This window comes from Salmo salar, chromosome 12, assembly GCF_965601325.2.
Source record: "Salmo salar chromosome 12, fSalSal1, whole genome shotgun sequence".
Taxonomy (NCBI): domain Eukaryota; kingdom Metazoa; phylum Chordata; class Actinopteri; order Salmoniformes; family Salmonidae; genus Salmo; species Salmo salar.
In genome coordinates, this window is record NC_138302.1 from 63023643 (window position 1) to 63044280 (window position 20638).

Genomic DNA, 20638 nt, shown 5'->3' on the forward strand with positions numbered 1-20638 from the left:
TACTTCTGTACCTGTTAATGAAATAAGAACTTAACTCATATTTCAAAGTAGATTTTAGAAAATAACCAATATATTATTTATTATATAATAACAATAACACTACATGGTGAGGCTGACAATGGTCAATGAGTGGATTGGCTATAGGAGTTTATGGTGTGCTGGTCGCCTTCAAGGTGGCATTTTACTGGTGGTTTACATCAGGTGTCTAGCAAAGAGGTAATGATTGAAACAGAATGAATGTGCCACTCGACTACCTGAAATGTACTAACCTTCTTCAAAGTGACTGCCAGATTGAAATGCTGCTTAGCTTAAATGACGCCCTCACCAAAATAAATTACTTGCCATGAATGAAATGTTATTTTGACAGCTATAATCCATTCTATGATTTCTATTTCTAAGGGTAGAATGCAGAAATGGCAGGCGTGGAGCGTTTTCTGGTCATGTCACTTGCTGATTGGCTGGTAGGCTCACTTGCTGTCTTCACCTGGGTCCGTGGGTGCAAGGTATTGTTTGTACATAGAGTAGATCACCCCTACAAATAGACAAACATTACAGTCATGTTAGTGTTCCATTTCATGGTAGTGGTACGTGTATAAGGGCACAACACGGTCACAGTCTTGTGTGATACATGTTGCCCCTGTAAATTGATTAAGAGATATTAGCTGTTGGGCCTGTGTATCTGTTTTACAGCACATATTAGATTAGGACTTACCTAATGTCATTGCGCCTACTATAAAGCCTTGAGCTCCAACACGCATGTGGATGAGGTGGACTGACATCTTTGTGTCTCCTCGCGACTTGAGCCTCCACAGACCAAAGGCGACCACTGCAGCGCATCCTGCCATGCCTGTAAAAAACACATGGGAAATGCAATGATGGTCTGGGTGTATGATATCTAACCTTAGAACCAGGGTTGGAAAAGTGGATTACATTTTATTCCATGACTGACTAGGATTCAATCAAACATGCACTATGAAAAAGTTCCACTGCGGTGAAACCACCAACAGGACTCATGCTCTTGTAAAAATTGTTTATATTTTTTTTGTACAGCTTCACTTACCTATTGGGACAAACGGAGACTCCTTCGCTTTCCTCATAAATTTTGATTCATTCTCATCATCATATGTTGGCAAATCTTTGTTGGAGGACATGGTGACTGCTGGGAGGAGAGGCTGACATAAGGGAATACTGGCTTGAATAACACACAGTCCAACTTATATCCCTCACTAATTACAGTAGGTACTGTAGTCTTGTCATACACACTACTGTTGGTAAAAGATAATGTACAGTGACTTCGGAAAATATTCAGACCCCTCCACGTTTTGTTACAGCCTTATTCTAAAATTGATAAAAACATTTGGTTTTCCTCAATCTAGACACATTACCCCACAATGACAAAGCAAAAAACTGGTTTTTACAAATGCTTTCTAATTTATAAAAAATAATACAACTGAAATATCACATTTACATAAGTATTCAGACCCTTTACTCAGTACTTTGTTGAAGCACCTTTGGCAGTGATTACAGCCTTGATTCTTCTTGGGTATGATGCTACAAGCTTGGTACACCTGTATTTGGGGAGTTTCTCCCATTCTTCTCTGCAGATCTTCTCCAGCTCTGTCAGGTTGGGTGGGGAGCATCGCTGCACAGCTATTTTCAGGTCTATCCAGAGATATTTGACCAGGTTCAAGTCCAGGCTCTGGCTGGGCCACTCAAGTACATTCAGAGACTTGTCCCGAAGCCACTTGTGCATTGTCTTGGCTGTGTGCTTAGTGTCATTGTGCTGTTGGAAGGTGAAACTTCAGCCCAGTCTGAGGTCCTGAGCGCTCTGGAGCAGGTTTTTAATCAAGGATCTCTGTACTTTGCTCCGTTTATCTTTCCCTCGATTCTGACTAGTCTCCCAGTCCCTGCCGCTGAAAAACATCCCCACAGCACGATGCTGCCACCACCATGCTTCACCGTAGGGATGGTGCTAGGTTTCCTCCAGACGTGACGCTTGGCATTCAGGCGGAAGAGTTCAATCTTGGTTGCATCAGACCAGAGAATCTTGTTTCTCATGGTTTGAGAGTCTTTAGGTGCCTTTTGGCAAACTCCAAGCGGGCTGTCATTTGCCTTTTACTGAAAAGTGGCTTCCGTCTGGCCACTATGGTGAAGTGCTGCAGAGATGGTTGTCCTTCTGGAAGGTTTCCCATATCAACAGAGGAACTCTAGAGAGAGCTCTGTCAGAGTGACCATCGGGTTTGACCAAGGCCCTTCTCCCCGATTGCTCATCTCTAGGAAGAGTCTTGGTGGTTCCAAACTTCTTCTATTTAAGAATGATGGAGGCCACTGTGTTCTTGGGGACCTTCAATACTGCAGAAATGTTTTCGTACCCTTCCCCAGATCCGTGCCTCGACACAATCCTGTCTTGGAGCTCTACGGACAATTCGTTCGACCTCGTGGCTTGGTTTTTGCTCTGACATGCACTGTCAACTGTGGGCCCTTATATAGACAGGCGTGTGCCTTTCCAAATCATGTCCAATCAATTGAATTTACCACAGGTGGACTCCAAGTTGTAGAAATGTCTCAAAGATGATCAATGGAAACAGGATGCGCCTGAGCTCAACTTCGAGTCTCATAGCAAAGGGACTGAATACATGTAAATAAGGTATGTTATTTTTAATTCATTTGCTAAAATTTCTAGCAACCTGTTTTTTGCTTTGTCATTATGGGGTATTATGTGTAGATTTCTGAGGATTTTTTTGTTATATATATTGCTTTTGAATAAGGCTAACGTAACAATGTGGAAAGTCAAGGGGTCTAAATACTTCCCGAAGGCACTGCAAAGATTCTCATTTAATCATAATAAATGTATATTGCTTATAACAAATGTCCCTTTACCACACAACGCTACTTACCTACGTGACACAAAGCAGGAACATGCCTTGAACTTGTACATTTGAGTTTACTATTCAACTTACGTACAGTAGACTCGAGGGATGGACCGAGTTTAGAGCTTCACAGCCCGGTGGCTTGATGTGGCATTTTAAACTACGGCGTTTGACAATCATTTACAGTCACTGCTTTGTGTTAATGTATGTTTTTTATTGCAAGTTATTTGTCCTCGTGACCGTAGAATGTGACCTAACGTTGTAAGCTAGCTAGTATCCCAGACAAGGACAGAATCCCAGAAGACAGTCCTAATCATCTATAATGCTAGGATGGCGCATCATTTACAGTGAGAGTACAAATTATTACACAGCCATTCGAGTGAGCTTTATACAATTGGTTGATTACTTACATTCGATCTGTCGAAAGGTCCCGCTAAAGAAGCAATGTTTTGGCTGCGTTTGGGCGCTGTTTCAACCTCTGATGTCAAGCAAAGATAGTGAAGTCCTGCAACGATAGTTTAGTCAATTTTCTTTCCCTCGTTTCCGTATCACGCAATATTCTTATCGCGATAGAAAAGCTACGGTAACGTTAGTGTACCGTAATACACCGTAATAACGTGCATAAGGACAACATCGAATATTTGTATATTTTTTTCAACATACGATTTGATATGTAGGTAGGTTACAGTGATTTTTGGAAGCTATTCATTTGTTTATTTAAAATTAATAAAAGGTGCTGATTGATCAGTCAGCAAGTTATGCCTGGGTCATCAAGGTGTAGTAGCACAAAACATGGCACACACATTGAGCACAGAAAACAGCACAAAAGGCAAGGTAGAGAGAACAATACATCACGCGAAGCAGCCACAACTGTCAGTGAGTGTCCATGATTGAGGCTTTGAATGAAGAGATGCAGATAAAACTGTACAGTTTCACAGTTTTTTGCAGCTCGTTCCAGTCGCTAGCTGCAGACCTTTAATAGAATGTGACTGGCAGAACGGGTGTTGGATGAGGGCTGAAGTAGTTATCTCGGATAGGAGGGAGTGAGGCCCAAATCTCTGGCGATGCTTACGGTCTGAATACACACGGGGGTGCACGCGAGCTAAAACAAGTGTCTTGTGTCAACCAGAGAGGATCTTTGCCTCGACAGTTATTTATAATACTTGCCACAGTTTTTTAAATTGTATTGCTTATTTGCTGTTGTTGCAGTTACATTTATTGCACTCCGAGTTATTCCATTCCTATAAATAATGAAAGTCTCTGCACATACATCATTTCTACGTTCATATTTTTTTTACATTCTTCCTCAAACATCTATTCCATTTTACAGGTAGGCCAACTGGTGTTAGTCTACAAAGGGGTTCTCCGTGAAATACCTTATTTTCCCAAAGTGAGCAGTCTGCACTGCTGGACAGTGAGATTGTGTTAGGATTTATGTAAAATGGGAGGGTTTTTCTCTAATTTTCTTTCCTTCTCTCCCCCACCTCTCTGATTCAGAGGGGTTGGGTTAAATGCGGAATACACATTTCAGTTGAATGCATTCAGTTGTACAACTGACTAGGTATCCCCTTTCTTCTGTCTCCCTCAAAATCTCTCGATTTGGGCATTTTTGTTTGCTTCTCTTGTTTTATCACCTCTTTTTACTACGCCTCTCTGCGGGCCGTCTCGTTCTGTCCTTCTCTTATTCCCTCTTTCTCTCTCCTCCTGTTTCACTCTGCCCAGGCATCACAGTTTGCCTTCTAGGCCCCTTTTCCTGGAACCAGGGCTCTACAGCAGAGGCCACCTCAGGGCAAGATGGCAAGGAGGAGGGGGAGCAGTCTTCCTGCAAATCACATGGTACAGGAGGTGTCTTTACTTCATGAGTTCAACTTGTGGTCTACGATGTAGTTGAGATATAAATATATTTGTAACCAGGGGTATTAATCAAAAGGGACTACTACACCACTGTTTTAGTTAACTTCGCTATGTGTGTCTGATTGCCCCACCCTTGTGAGTTCTGGTGTTCTCTACTTATCCTGTCTCCCTCTCTTCAGCCCCCTCGTTCCTGCCAGACACTGAGGATCACGTGACCTCTGTATAGGTTTTCCATAAATTCCTCACATTCTCAACCAATGGGTATCCAGTATCACACCCTTCTATTTCCTTGTTACTTCACTGTTCTGCTGCCTGCACATGTGTGCTCTCTCTTCCTCTCTCCCTATAGGTCAATGTATTGGTTTACTGTATATAGTGCCAGACCAAGCCAGACCTCACACAATGCAGCACACACTGTATTGCTCAGGCATATCTGTGACAGGTTGTTGGAGTATGTTGTCAGAGAGTGAGATATTACAGTTGAAATCAGAAGTTTACATACACCTTAGCCAAATACATTTAAACTCAGTTCTTCACATTTTCTGACATTTAATCCTAGTAAAAATTCACTGTCTTAGGTCAGTTAGGATCACCACTTTATTTTCAGAATGTGAAATGTCAGAATAATAGTAGAGAGAATGATTTATTTCAGCTTTTATTTATTTCATCATATACCCATTGGGTCAGAAGTTTACATACACTCAATTAGTATTTAGTAGCATTGCCTTTAAATTGTTTAACTTGAGTCAAACATTTCGGGTAGCCTTTCACAAGCTTCCCACAATAAGTTGGGTGAATTTTGGCCCATTTCTCCTGACAGAGCTGATGTAACTAAGTCATGTTTGTAGGCCTTGCTCGCACACGCTTTTTCAGTTCTGCCCACACATTTTCTATAGGATTGAGGTCAGGTCTTTGTGATGGCGACTCCAATACCTTAACTTTGTTGTCCTTAAGCCATTTTGCCACAACTTTGGAAGTATGCTTGGGTCATTGTCCATTTGGAAGACCCATTTGCGACCAAGCTTTAACTTCCTGACTGATGTCTTGAGATGTTGCGTCAATATATCCACATAATTTTCCTCATGCCTCATGATGCCATCTATTTTGTGAAGTGCACCAGTCCTTCCTGCAGCAAAGCACCCCACAACATGATGCTGCCAACCACTTCACGGTTGGGATGGTGTTCTTCGGCTTGCAAGCCTCCCCCTTTTTCCTCCAAACATAACGATGGTCATTATGGCCAAACAGTTCTATTTTTGTTTCATCAGACCAGAGGACATTTCTCCAAAAAGTATGATCTTTGTCCCCATGTGCGGTTGCAAACCGTCGTCTGGCTTTTTTATGGCGGTTTTGGAGCAGTGGCGTCTTCCTTGTTGAGCAGCCTTTCAGGTTATGTCAATATAGGACTCATTTTACTGTGGATATAGATACTTTTGTACCCGTTTCCTCCAGCATCTTCACAAGGTCCTTTGCTTGTCACGACTTCCGCCGAAGTCGGCTCCTCTCTTTGTTAGGGCGGTGTTCGGCGGTCGATGTCACCGGCTTTCTAGCCATCGCCGCTTCATATTTCATTGTTCCATTTGTTTTGTCTTGTTCCCTGCACACCTGGTTTTCATTCCCTAATCACACTGCATGTATTTATTCCTCTGTTCCCCTCCATGTCTTTGTGTGAAATTGTTTGTTGTTATGTGGTTATTGTGATGCGCCAGGCTATGTTTCCGTGTTTGTGCACGTTGTATGTATGTTTATTTGGTACATTAGCTTTGGTGAGTGTTTTTCACGCTTTGCACTTTTGCCTTTTTGCTGGAGGTTTTCACGCAGTTTGCGTCCGTCTGTTTGTTCACTCCAGCCTGAATAAAGTGTGCGCCTGTTCACAACTCTCTGCTCTCCTGCAACTGACTTCGCCACCAGTACACACACCCTTGACATTGCTGTTGTTCTGGGATTGATTTTGCACTTTTCGCACCAAAGTACGTTCATCTCTAGGAGACAGAACGTGTCTCCATCCTAAGCGGTATGACGGCTGCGTGGTCCCTTGGTGTTTATACTTGCGTACTATTGTTTGTACAGATGAACGTGGTAACTTCAGACGTTTGGAAATTGCTCACAAGGATGAACCAGACTTGTGGAGGTCTACACATTTTTTTCTGAGGTCTTGGTTGATTTCTTTTGATTTTCCCATGATGTCAAGCAAAGAGGCACTGAGTTTGAAGGTAGGCCTTGAAATGCATCCACAGGTACACCTCCAATTGACTCAAATTATGTCAATTAGCCTATCAGAAGCTTCTAAAGCCATGACATCATTTTCTGGAATTTTCCAAGCTGTTTAAAGGCACAGTCAATTTAGTGTATGTAAACTTCTGACCCACTGGAATTGTGATACAGTGAATTATACGTGAAATAATCTGCCTGTAAACAATTGTTGGAAAAATTATTTGTGTCATGCACAAACTAGATGTCCTAACCGACTTGCCAAAACTAGTTCGTTAACAAGAAATTTGTGGAGTGGTTGAAAAATGAGTTTTAATGACTCCAACCTAAGTGTATGTAAACTTCCGACTTCAACTGTACATGTGAAGGTTAATTCAATGACATTAGTCCTCAGAGGCCATGATAAAACATTAGAAGCAACATATAGAAAACAGATATCATTGTGATGTCTACCATAAGCCTATTCATCATTGGCCGCAGTGCATTTTTTTGAATGTATATCACAATGACATTAATGTAATTCATTTATCCAATCTGCTGCCTAGTCACACTGCTGTTTTTAATGAGCTTTGTCTCTTATAAAAACACTTCCTCTTGTTCTTTGCTTGGTGTTTGTTAGAACTTATTCCTGACATTTTTGTTATGCATGTTCACCTGTTGTATTCTGTTTTTAGTTAATTCATTTATTTTCCAGCTGTGTTGAAAACTTTCGATTTCTATATGTTGTCATCTCTTAAAAACGAATTCAACAAACCCTTATACAAACATACCATCATTGTAGATTCATTACATTTCTGCCTGGTATTGCATTGTTATGCAGACGGTGTTGCAGATATTCTATATTTCCAAACAACAATCAAACTCTCTCTGTCTCTCTCTGCATAATGGAGAGAAAAATCTTATAATTGACTTTGAGGTGTTATTACATGCATGATTAAGAGGATATGTAGGTTAATCAGACAAGTATGTACATAATGTTTATAAGCAGTTTACAATCATACTCTGTATGACAATATAGAACAGGGGTCCCAATTTCATTCAGCCATTGGCCAATTTTTTTCTTGAGCGGATGGTCGGGTGTCCAGAACCATGTAAATTAACCACAAAAAACCTCACAGACAAAAACAGAATTTCAAAACTTGATTACATTGGGATACGATCACTCTCTGTTTATACGTGGGACTACTTGAACAGATTTCCTGAATTAAAATTACCTTGAGCTGATTACCTGGTATTTTTATGGTCTTTTATGTCCAAAAAACGATTGAAAACGTTTTTTGGGGAAACCCTGATATAGAATATCAATCAAAAGCCAAATAACTAGGTGATGAAAAGGGAAAAATGAAAATGGTCCTATAAATGCCATTCTAAACGGGTTGAGCTAGGCTAATTTTAGCCTATGATGAAATTATAAAATGTGGATTGTAATCAAACGATTAGTGCTGCCACAAGGTCAAAACAAAAAAGTCTGCAGACTTTATAGTCTTCAGTTGAAATATTTCACATGGCAGTAATTTATTTTGTCCTCCATTGCCGCAGATAGATGATCATTTTGGCAATAGGCCTTTGCATAGGCTCCAACCACATAGGTCTACTACTTAATGTATATATAAATAGTGTTCGGCATTGAAATATGCAATTTATTAAATGTATATTAAATGTCAAACTAGTCTAAATAAGTATAGTCTACGGATATTAAACAAACAAATTGTTCGTGAGCCATATGCTATATCGATAATGGGCGCATGCCTCTGCCCAGGCGTTGCTGACGCCTGACAGATTTTACAACGTCTGGATAGGTAGGCCTACTTCATGTATCAGCTAACCAAATGATATGTTATAGTAATCTGTCAATCGATGACGACACCGTCGCTGACGTCCCACGCAACCATTGGTTGATGCATGCAACATCTGAGCAGGGGAACGCTACCAAACATGGTCATTGCTAGGAGGGAAATTAACTTCAAAAGCCCCCCCCCCCCCTTTTCCTAACCTTAACCTAATTATCCTAAACTACTGCGTAACATTCTACGAAAAGTCAAATCTGATGTTAATTTGACAAAAGATGGATCCCTTCTAGCCATGACTATCAAATCCAGCCATATACCCTGCGACTACTGGCGAACACAGGAATGTGCTCAGAACGAACTCCGAAGCGAGTTGAGAAGAATGCCTGTGGTACTCCCACTTCTACGTGATCCAATCCGCGACGATGAGCGGTTTCAAGGCGCCCCCAAAATCCCCAGAAGAGCAAAAACAAAGCGTCATCCGATAAACTAAAACAATAATTTATTAATCAGACATATACACATTGTTCATTTGGACCAAGATAAGGAATTATTTTACCAACATATTTTCAGTTTTGTTATAGTGGATTATGATCACTCAAGGTTGTTTATCAGTATTAAGGGGAACTTGAAACCGCACCCTGCCCCATTTCCTTGGTTGTTTTGCTTTTTTCGCCTGGATTCTCCATGTTGGAGTATTAGCGAGGTCTTTCCTAGTGTTAGCTAGCTATCAGAGGGGACCGCAGCGTTACACTAATACACTTCGTGTTGAACGCATGAAACACATTGGCTAGCTTGAACTAGGAACGATAGCGGAAGCTATAATTGATACGAGAAAAACCAAGAAGCTGTTTTTATTGGAATATTTTCGGATACCAAACGCAACGGGTTGGTAAACGTGATTGCTAACCAGCTAGCTGAATGTTGAAAGTACCTGCAAATTGGGGTAACGGATTGGACTTTGAGGGGCTGTGCATTTGTTAGATGGAAAGTTCTATTATCACTCAAGTGCAGAAAGAAGAGAGTCAACTGCCGTCCAAAACAGGTAAGTCCTCGTGTTTATCCGCTCAGTGAGATCACTTTCGCAATGTATAATATTGTTTGTTGAAGCGGAAGAAGCCAGCCAACTGTCGTAGGAGCTGCTAGCATGCTAATAACTACACGCAATCATTGGCTTGCGCCCATCTAATTAAGGAATGTCAGGTTTGAGTGAGTTTTGTCATGTGAACAAGTTATTGGTAAATGTGTCTGACATTACATGTATGGCATGAAGATATTCCAAACGCTGGTTGTACTGAATCAGGTTTGCCACTGTGTGGGTGTCCATTTTACATTCAGAATGCGAGTCAAACGTAACTCGTTAGTTCGTTACGGGTAACTAAACGACCATCTCGCAGACGATAGCGTCAGTCAGGGATAGGGAACCTCTGGATAAAGTTATTTTAACAGCAAACTAACTAGCGAACTACGTTGTTGGAAACCCATCGATTGTAGCCTATTTTGTGAGCCACGTAGTAAAGAACTATATACATTTAATTATTTGTACTTTTAATTACGTTTGACATTGTTTCACAGCTTTTCAATTGAGACAGACAAGTGTTGAAAGTTTAGAAGTAGCTAGTTGTCTGGAGTATGCCTAGTCAGTTTATTTTTCCAGACAGTAACAGAATACTTTTGTTTGCAATTTGTCATATCAGTTTGTATATATTAATTTGTTTGGCTTGGATGTAGATACTTTACTCCTATGAACTGTAATCCAATTATATCTGTCAAAGTAGATGCTCTTTTAATAAAGCAGAAAAACATGGGTAAACTTTTGATCTACTTAATTATACTTACACATTAATACCTAAGCAATACAGACAGTCAACATAAGATGTGGTTAATGCCACAGGCGTCAAAGATAGTTACGATGTATGTATGTTGAACATGTTTGCGCGTTTGATGTCACCCCTACCCAGTACCCTACCCACATGTAAAAATGTGACCAACAGGCTTGATTCGGTCTTATGTAGCAACATGTTAAAGATCTATACTTTTTTTTACATTGAGTAAAAGTAGACTCGGAGCTAGAAAATGGTATATCGTACACTACAGTTGAGGAACAATGGAGAATTAATTCTGCTTTGAAAGTTGATTTAACTTGTAACCTCACTTTTGAGAAAATGGCCTTTGAATGTTTTGATACACCTACTGGAGAGCTCTTCTTGGTCCCATTCAGCATGGTTCACACCCTCTAAAGCCTTATCCCACCCATCTCTTTAAGGATTCACATGTGAGGCCATGTACTAAACAACCAAAGATTTCAAGACTAAAGGCTGGTTTATACTACGGGTGTGTTAGTAAATTTAATCTGGAGTGCCAGAGTGCGCTCTGGTCATTCGTAAACTCAGCATTGTCAGATTGTCTGTTTGTAAAATCAGAGCGTTTCGCTCTCGGAGCGTTCAGAGTGCATACTGGACGCTCTGGCCGAGGAGTAGGGTTGATCTGAGCATTCTGACCTAACAGCTGTCAAGCACCCAAGCTAACATTGGCTAGCTTGCCAGCTACTTCCAGACACAAATGAGAGAACAGCTCACTGACCATTTTACTCGCCCTAGCAGAGCTGGTTAGGATGTTTTTATCTTATCCAGAGTGTTGGTTACTGCAACTGTGGTGCTGACAACAATTTTAATAGTTTTTTTTTTGCCAACCTTTCCTGACACCGGCCATATTCTACGGGTGTTGCTCGTTTGAAAAGTTATTCTGCGCTCTGGCACACCCAGACGAGAGTGCTCTGAAATCGGAGTGGATAGCCAGAGCGTATTTACCAGCTACGCCTATCGACAGTTGTTGCAGTGACATCATGAAATTCTATTGATATGGTTACTTGCATAGTAGTTGAGTCTTTTGTTTAGACATGTAGCTAGCTAAACAATTAACCATAATCGCAATTTATAACATTACTACCCTCCAGGTAGCTAACCAACCAGGTTCAATGTTAGCTAGCTAACATTAGGCTATAACTAACAATGGAAGTGGGTCTGAGATACGAGTAATATCACTACACACAGATCATACACTTAACAATAGCTTGCGAGCCAACCAGCTAACGTTAGCTAGCTAACAGTGCACTTTAACTTGAAACTAAAAAAACTTTGACAAAATTAGAAATGTGTAATGTGAAAATGTAGCTAGCTAGACTATTTTACCCAAATACATGGGTTGACGCTTCTCCCTCTCTGTCACGAATGACATGGTTGCCCTTAGTTTGAAGATGTAATACGAAGACTGGTGTTTTATACAACAGCCTTTGGTGTGTTGTCTTTTCTATGTTGTCTGCATATTTGCTCAAATTTTTTCCATCTCCTTAGCTATCATATTCTAGTTCCACTAATTTCAAAACTCAGTCCTCCAGAAAGTGGAGAGCAACACTTATCTAGTTCTATGTGATATCTTTCATAAAAGCCGTGTTGGAAAGGATTACCTACACATACTGACCAGCTCATGTTATAGACAGAAGCGTGCTACATGGCAGACCAATCCGAACTCATCTCTCAGCATGTCCAGCCCAATCATTATCTCAGCCAATCATGGCTAGCGGGAGGTTGCAGACTTTTTCTTTGGCTAAACCAACTAGGCTTGTAGTTTAACAATTTTACTCATATTTACAGATGGCATGCAAGTTTGTTATTAAGGCACACGAACGTTCACATGTTCTAGAAGCCATTTCTGCCAAAAAATGCATTTTGATTTAAAAGAAACGTAGTTTTGCTTTCAAATGGCTGTCCTGTGAAGTAGTGACGCGCGACATATGCCCAGTTTCCTGAAACGAGTCGCTTATGTTAATAGGATGTTGCAGCTCATATGAAGGCACTATGTGGTATTTATGCTCCTTCTCTGATCAGGATTAAAGGCCCTGCTGGGACCAGATTTTTATTTAACTAGGCAAGTCAGTTAAGAACATTCTTATTTACAATGATGGCCTACCCCAGCCAAACTAGAACCCGGACGACGCTTGGCCAATTGTGCGCTGCCCTATGGGACTCCCAATCACTGCCGGTTGTGATATAGCCTGGAATCGCACCAGGGTCTGTAGTGACGCCTCTAGCACTGAAATGCAGTGCCTAAGACCGCTGCGCCACTCGGGAGCACAGATGGGAGACTCCATATTTGTTTTTCAGATTGACTTGAGCTCTGGTGAGTGGGTGGATGTTACTTATTGCACGTCAACTGTCCTTTGTTGTCCTGCACAGGTAGGCCTACATCATGTCTGACAGGCAAACAGGAAGCAGTTTATTGTTTTTCAGTAATGTAGGCTAGAGGTTGACCGATTTATGATTTTTCAACGCCATTACCGATTTATTGGAGGACCAAAAAAGCCGATGCTGATTTTTTTGGGGGAAATATTTTATCATTTTTTTGTAATAATGACAATTACAACAATACTGAATGAACACTTATTTTAATTTAATATAATACATCAATAAAATCAATTTAGCCTCAAATAAATAATGAAACGTGTTCAATTTGGTTTAAATAACGCGAAAACAAAGTGTTGGAGAAGAAAGTAAAAGTGCAATATGTGCCATGTAAAAAAAGCTAACATTTAAGTTCCTTGCTCAGAACATGAGAACATAAGAAAGCTGGTGGTTCCTTTGAACATGAGTCTTCAATATTCCCAGGTAAGAAGTTTTAGGTTGTAGTTATTATAGGACTGTTTCTCTCTATACCATTTGTATTTCATATACCTTTGACTATTGGATGTTCTTATAGGCACTTTAGTATTGCCAGTGTAACAGTATAGCTTCCGTCCCTCTCCTCGCTCCTACCTGGGCTCGAACCAGGAACACATCGACAACAGCCACCCTCGAGGCAGCGTTACCCATGTAGCGCAAGGGGAACAACCACTCCCAAGTCTCAGAGCGAGTGACGTTTGAAACGCTATTAGCACGCACCCCGCTAACTAGCTAGCCATTTCACATCGGTTACACCAGCCTAATCTCGGGGGTTGAAGGCATAAACAGTGCAATGCTTCAAGAATTGCAAACGCTCGAAGGTGCTGTTTGAATGAATGCTTACGAGCCTGCTGCTGCCTACCATCGCTCAGTCAGACTGCTTTATCAAATATCAAATCATAGACGTAATTATAACATAACACACAGAAATACGAGTCTTTGGTCATTAATATGGTCGAATCCGGAAACAATCATTTCGAAAACTAAACATTTATTATTTCAGTGAAATACGGAACCGTTCCGTATTTTATCTAACGGGTGGCATCCCTAAGTCTAAATATTCCTCTTACATTTTACAACCTTCAATGTTATGTCATAATTATGTACAATTCTGGCAAATTAATTACAGCCTTTGTTAGGACTAAATGGACTTCACACAGTTCGCAATGAGCCAGGCGGCCCAAACTGCTGTATATACCCTGACTGCTTGCACGGAACGCAAGAGAAGTGACACAACGTCACTTCCCTAGTTATAAGAAATTCATGTTAGCAGGCAATATTAACTAAATATGCAGGTTTAAAAATATATACATGTGTATTGATTTTAAAGAAAGGCATTGATGTTTATGGTTAGGTACATTGGTGCAACGACAGTGCTTTTTTCGCAAATGCGTTTGTTAAATCATCACCCGTTTGTCGAAGTAGGCTGTGATTCGATGAGAAATTAACAGGCACCGCATCGATTATATGCAACGCAGGACACGTTAGATAAACTAGTAATATCATCAACCATGTGTAGTTAACTAGTGATTATGTTAAGATTGATAGTTTTTTATAAGATAAGTTTAATGCTAGCTAGCAACTTACCTTGGCTTCTTGCTGCCTTCGCATAACAGGTAGTCAGCCTGCCATGCAGGCTCCTCGTGGAGTGCAATGTAAGGCAGGTGGTTAAAGCATTGGACTAGTAACCGGAAGGTTGCAAAAACGAATCCCCGAGGTGACAAGGCAGTTAACCCCCGTTCCTAGGCCGTCATTGAAAATAAGAAAGTGTTCTTAATCTGACTTGCCTGGTTGAATAAAGGTGTTTTAAAAAAAAACCCGGTGGCCAAAAATACCGATTTGTTATGAAAACTTGAAATCGGCCTAATTAATCAGCCATTCCGATTAATCGGTCGACCTCTAATGTAGGCCTACCACATTAGTTGGGAGTACAACGCTACGTTGGAGGATGGCATGTTGTGCAGGGGGATAAGAAATGTCAAAGTTAATTCCATGACAAATTTTATTGGGGTAGGGATAGTTATAATTCAAGATAGTCGGTGTGCATTCATTCCTCTGGTTGAGACAGACTTAAAGGAGAACGTGCCAGACCGATTGTCGGTCTGTGTTATAGGGACCACCCGCCGGACTGACTGCTCTCAGGCACTCTGTTCAGAGGTGCTAAGTAGGGGTGTGCCGACATGGCCATTCTCGTATTCGTGGTTGTATCTGTAAATTGACAGTTGATAATCAGATCGGATGATACTTGTGATTGGGGGAAAAAACAGGCATATTAAAACATTTCAATCTCTCTGCATGCTTATAAACTAAACAAGCTGCAGGTTAGGAGTTGCGGAGGGGGGTGTGTGTGTCTGTGTGTCTGTCCTCAATTTGCAGTTGGCAGACAACTGATCAGTGACTTATGAAGGGAGTGGACAATCAGAGCTGCAGGATCAATGTACAGCCTGTCCTTCTCTTTACAGACAGGCAAACAAGCCAATTGAGTTATTTAGACCAGTAGCACCTCACTTGACTGACATGAGAAAGTTGTTTGCTGGCACCCGGAAATAAATGTTTTTCCGATCACAAATAATTTATTAAAAAAAATACTCTGATCACAATGGTATCCAGAAAATTGAGGATTTCGTACTGAGGAAAGCCATATTGCATGCTCAAGAATGTGCTGGTTCTCATACTGCTGCTGCCATTTCAATTGCATTTGAGAACATGTTTGAAACATGAACACATTCCAAGCTCCATTCGAACAACTGACAAGAGAAATAAGCTCAAACTGTGTCTGCAGCAGACATGATACCCTCTGTCATGGCATTGAAACGCCTGCTCAACAAAACTGCCGACACAGACCGTCGGCTTAAAAATTGCAAAAGTACTCCTCCAGAGGCTGTGATCAAGCGATTATGTGGCATTCTCTCTGAGCCTCATTACTGTATCGCCTCGATGCTAGGTACAAGGACCGGTACTTCGATGCAGACAAGAAACGGGCTTTACATGAAAAGTTAGACACAGCTGGACAAGATGGAAACGGACATAGTGACAGTGCGCACCGAGGAAGAGGACCCACGGCAGAAGAGGCCACGGACAGACAGAGCTGAAACTTCACTGCTTGACATGTATTATGAAATCCTGGTTGAGAATGAAACGACTGAACAAATGAACAACGATACAGCACATCAAGTAAGTGAAAGAAATAGGTTTTGATTGTTTTACTGGTAATGGGGACATGCGTAAATGACAGCAAAATAACTTTTTGGTCAGTGTGTGCGTTTCAGCTGTTTAACTGTACTAAAATGCGTAAGGCCGCAAAAATGTTAAATATTGGTTATCGGCTTAGTTTTTTTTGGCAAGGAATATATTGGATATCGGTATCGGCAAAAAATGTAATCGGTGCATCCTTAGTGCTAAGTACTCAACCAGTAGACGCTCGAGAATCCTACCATTCTGTCCGTGCCGTAGGTTAGCTAAGAACTTGCCTTTGTTTTCAGTTTGCACGTTTCTGTGATACTCAAACTTCTCATATTTGGTATGAGGTAATCATGATCATTACATTCTTCAACTGTTTTTGTTGGTATAGCATTTACTGGCCGAGGCTGAGAAGAAGAATCCTGGTTAGGCTATTTGAATTATGTTTAACAACCTTCAGACCTCATAGGTAAGCTTGACAGCTTGGTCACTCATGGCTGTAAAAGTATCAATTCAACATTCTCATACTCTAGACCGACTGTTATGAAAAGACAAGATTTGTGACACAACATGCTTATGACAGCATTGCGAAAGGTTGCCTGTCAGGTGTTATGTGCACTGTGCAATGGATGGTAGCCGCCTTACAGATTCCTGACCAATTCGGCTGTTTTGTGTGTGATTTTTTTTTTACGCTGAGCTTAACTTTTTTTTGTACATAATGTCTCCGCCATTTCCTATGACCGAAAACAGCTTCTGGACACCAGAGCAGTGATCACTAACCTCGATTTGGATGAAAATGTGTATTTCAACGAGTATGCAGATCTGGCATTCTGCTTACTCTGGACCAGGCCCTAATCCCCGGGACTCGAAAGAGGTAGGCTAGGCAGCATCCTGACAAGACTACATCAGCAAGCAAATAGACCGCCATTGCCTTCTGTTCTATTGGCTAATGTGCAGTCACTGGCGAACAAACCGGATGAGTTCTGTTCAAGACTATCCTATCAATGGTACCTGAAACTGTAATATTCAATGTTTCTCAGTCGTGTCTGAACGAGGACATGGATAATATACATCTTACTAGTTTTTCTATGCAACATCAAGACCGGATCGCAGACTCGGGTAAGACTAAGGTAGGAGGGGTGTGTCTTTGTTAACAGCAGCTGGTGCACGATCTCCAATATTAAGGAAGTCTCACGTTTTTGCTCGGCTGAGTTATTATGGTCTGCAGCTTATTATGAAGTATTCTATTTACCATATATTTTTAGTAGCCATCTACTTACGAACACAAACCCATGATGGCACGACTACCGCACTCAACAGGCTCTATAGATCCAAAATTAATAAGTGCATCGACAATGAGGTCCCCACCGTGAGCGTATGTACATACCAGAAGCCATGGATTGCAGGCAACATCCACACTGCGCTGAAGGTTAAAGCTGCCACTTTCAAGGAGTGGAACACTAATCAGAATGCTTATAAGAAATCCTGCTACGAGCCATCAAACGGGCATAGTGTCCATACAGGACTAAGATTGAATCCTACTAAGCCACATCTGACACTCGACAGATGTGGCAGGACTTGTAAACTATCACAGATTACAAAGGGAAACCCAGCTGTGAGCTGCCCAGCGACGTAGGCCTTCCAGATGAGCTAAATGCCTTCCGTGCTCGCTTCGAGGCGAGCGACACTGAAGCATGCATGAGAACACCAGCTCTTACGGAAGACTGTGATCTCGCTCTTCGTAGCCGAGGTGAGTAAGACCTTTTGAACAAGTTAACATTCGCAAGGAAGCGGGGCCAGACGGAATACCAGAACGCATACTCTGAGCATGGCCTGACCAGCTGGCAAGTGTCTTCACTGACATGTTCAACCTATCCCTGACCCGGTCGATAATACCAACTTGTTTCAAGCAGACCATCATAGTCCCTCTGCCCAAGTAGGCCAAGGTAACCTGCCTAAATGACTGGCCCTGAATCACTAGCATCTATAACCATGAAATGCTTTGAAAGGCTGGTTATGGCTCACATCGACAGCATCATCCCAGACACTCTGGATCCACTCCAATACGCATAGGGGCCGATTCAGACATTTCCTATGCACGCCTTTCCAATGCACTTCTCAGTATTTTGGTATTCACACTTACCTTATTCAGTCGCATAACGTGCTCTGCAGGTGTGGTTAACTTGCACGATCTGAAATTTAATTCAACCCCTGAACCCTCCCACTTGCTGACCAACAGATTTTCTCGTGGCGTTTTCATTCTGCAGGTTTTTCAGTACAAATATCTTAAGCCATCCCTTTAAATACGGTTTACCTTTTTTAGTTTAAATTTGTCGACAGATTCACTAGACTATATTGCAAAACGGGTTCAGAATATTAGGCATCAACGAAAGAAATCCATCGAAATATCTGCATATTTGTCTCTGTTTCAGCACCAATTGGTAGATCAAAAAAATACTCTGATCTTGTAGATTATTTAGTTTTCGGAAGTATTTATGACTCATGAACAGGTTGGAGAGCCTTTATGCACAAAATAAAGTGGTTTCATTCAGAAATTTGCCACATTCAGTTCTTCAACCCATGGTAATGTAAGATTGGTGTAAATATAATTATAATAGAGAAGTGTACAATAATAGGCTATAACCTCGTCTATTGCCTGCATTAATCATGGAATTGTGTGATAACACGATAATTGGCCGTGTCATGCGTCACTTTCAAACGGTTACGTCTTGGTCTGTGCTCCGCTCCATATCCGTATAATTAGCATGCATGTCTTAAATTATCAACTGTTACTACTGACCCTAAGCAGCAACCACACGGCCTTGACTGCGTTTACAAAGGAAGCAAGTGAAGGTAAATGGAATGATAATGTAGGTTATACCACCTGAAGGGAACTATCCGTAAATTGGCATTTGAATATGAGTTTATTAGGCCCACTGACGGTAGACAATGATAGTGGCTAATATTTAACATGATTGAAATAGGAAACCGAAAAAGTCAGCGTAGCCTATAATTAAGACATTCGAGAGTGCCCATCCCTGCAAGTACACATTTAAATTCTGCATAATGACACAGCATTTCATAAACTTTACTGTGGGAAAGTTGATATGCTACAGTTTGCTGCCATTATGACTGGTTTCACATTTGTCTCCAGCAATTATAAGATAAAATAGATCTAAAACAAGTGATTTATATTTACAGTTCTATTATTCAAACAGTAGACCTTCGTTAGACCTTATTCATTGTTTCCTCACGTGTAAAAGGGGTGTAATTATTAGATAACTAAGTCGAGGTCAGAATATGGAATATCTGTAGACACACCCCCGCAACACCCAAATAAATAGCGGGAAAATAGCATGCTATTGTCATGTCAAGTTCAAGGTCAGAATATGCATAGAGAGAAAAAAGGGGAATTGCATTCCATTTACTCATGTTTATCTCTGGTCAGAATTCCCCATATACTGCCCCAATAGACCCACAGATGACGCGTTCTCTATTGCACTCCACACTGTCCTCACCCACCTGGACAAAAGGAATACCTATGTAAGAATGCTGTTCATTGACTACAGCTCAGCATTCAGAACCATAGTCCGCTCAGGACCCTGGGACTGAACACCTCCCTTAACTGGATCCTGTACATACTGACTGGCCACCCCCCAGGCGGTGAGGCAATAACACATCTGCCACGCTGATCATCAATACGGGCCCTTTAGTGGTGTGTGCTTAGTCCCCTCTTGTACTCCCTGTTCAACCATGAATGTGTGGCTTCACACGACTCCAACACCACCATCAAGCTTGCTGACAACACAACGGTTGTAGGACTGATCGACGTTGAGGTCGTCAGAGACCTAGCAGTGTGGTGCCTGGACAACAACCTCTCCCTTGCGGTCAGCGTTGAAAATAAGCTGATCGTGGACTACAGGTAACAGAGGGGCGAGCACATCCAATCCACATCTTTTGTGCTGTAATGGAGCGGGTCGGGAGCTTCAAGTTCCCCAGTGTCCACATCACTTACTGATTTTAAAGGTCCTGAGCAAGTTGGATGATATTTGGATGAAACCAGTTCAAAGTAGGGTGACCCAAGTATGGAAAATGACTGTAGCTGATACATTGATAAAGTTTGATCATAAAGTTACTGGTCCCCTCCGCCCGTGTCAAACACTTGGATTCAGAAGGCAGGCACTACCAAGGATTTACTTCATGCTTTATGTAACATCGCATAAAGCTGGGAATGTTATACACCAATGGTAGCGTCTTGAATATGTACTGCCTTAACCGTCATTACATGTGCGCCTATGCCACGCTTTGGCCTTGTTTACAAACTACTAGTAGCTAGCTCAAGCAGAATGTGTAGACAATCACAGACTACAAAAAAAAAACAGCTATGTCACGGACAAGCTTCTGGACAAGCTAAACACATTTTTTTTGCCCGCTTTGAAGATAACACAGTGCCACTGACGCGGCCAGCTACCAAGGACTGCGGGCTGTCCTGCTCCGTGGCCGACGTGAGTGAGACATT

At 41.5% G+C, this 20638-nt stretch overlaps 2 protein-coding genes across 4 annotated transcripts in view; one reads left to right on the plus strand and one right to left on the minus strand.

Moving 5' to 3' along the window:
- Positions 1-48: 48 nt before the first annotated feature.
- hig1a (HIG1 domain family member 1A) lies at positions 49-3434 on the minus strand. Of its 3 annotated transcripts, none has more exons than XM_014132277.3 (4): positions 3281-3434; positions 1061-1172; positions 713-847; positions 49-532 (listed from the first exon to the last, which is right to left on the minus strand). In XM_014132277.3, exons 2-4 carry the CDS (start codon positions 1149-1151, stop codon positions 468-470), a joined length of 291 nt encoding a protein of 96 aa, XP_013987752.1. In that variant the 5' UTR covers positions 1152-1172; positions 3281-3434; the 3' UTR covers positions 49-467.
- A 5730-nt stretch (positions 3435-9164) lies between these two features.
- LOC106565429 (carboxy-terminal domain RNA polymerase II polypeptide A small phosphatase 2) overlaps positions 9165-20638 on the plus strand; it is a 41011-nt gene continuing 29537 nt past the window's right edge. The window contains exon 1 of the mRNA XM_014132555.3: positions 9165-9767. Within this exon, the coding sequence (XP_013988030.1) occupies positions 9707-9767 (61 nt within the window). The 5' untranslated portion in view covers positions 9165-9706. The remainder of the gene's footprint in view (positions 9768-20638) is intronic.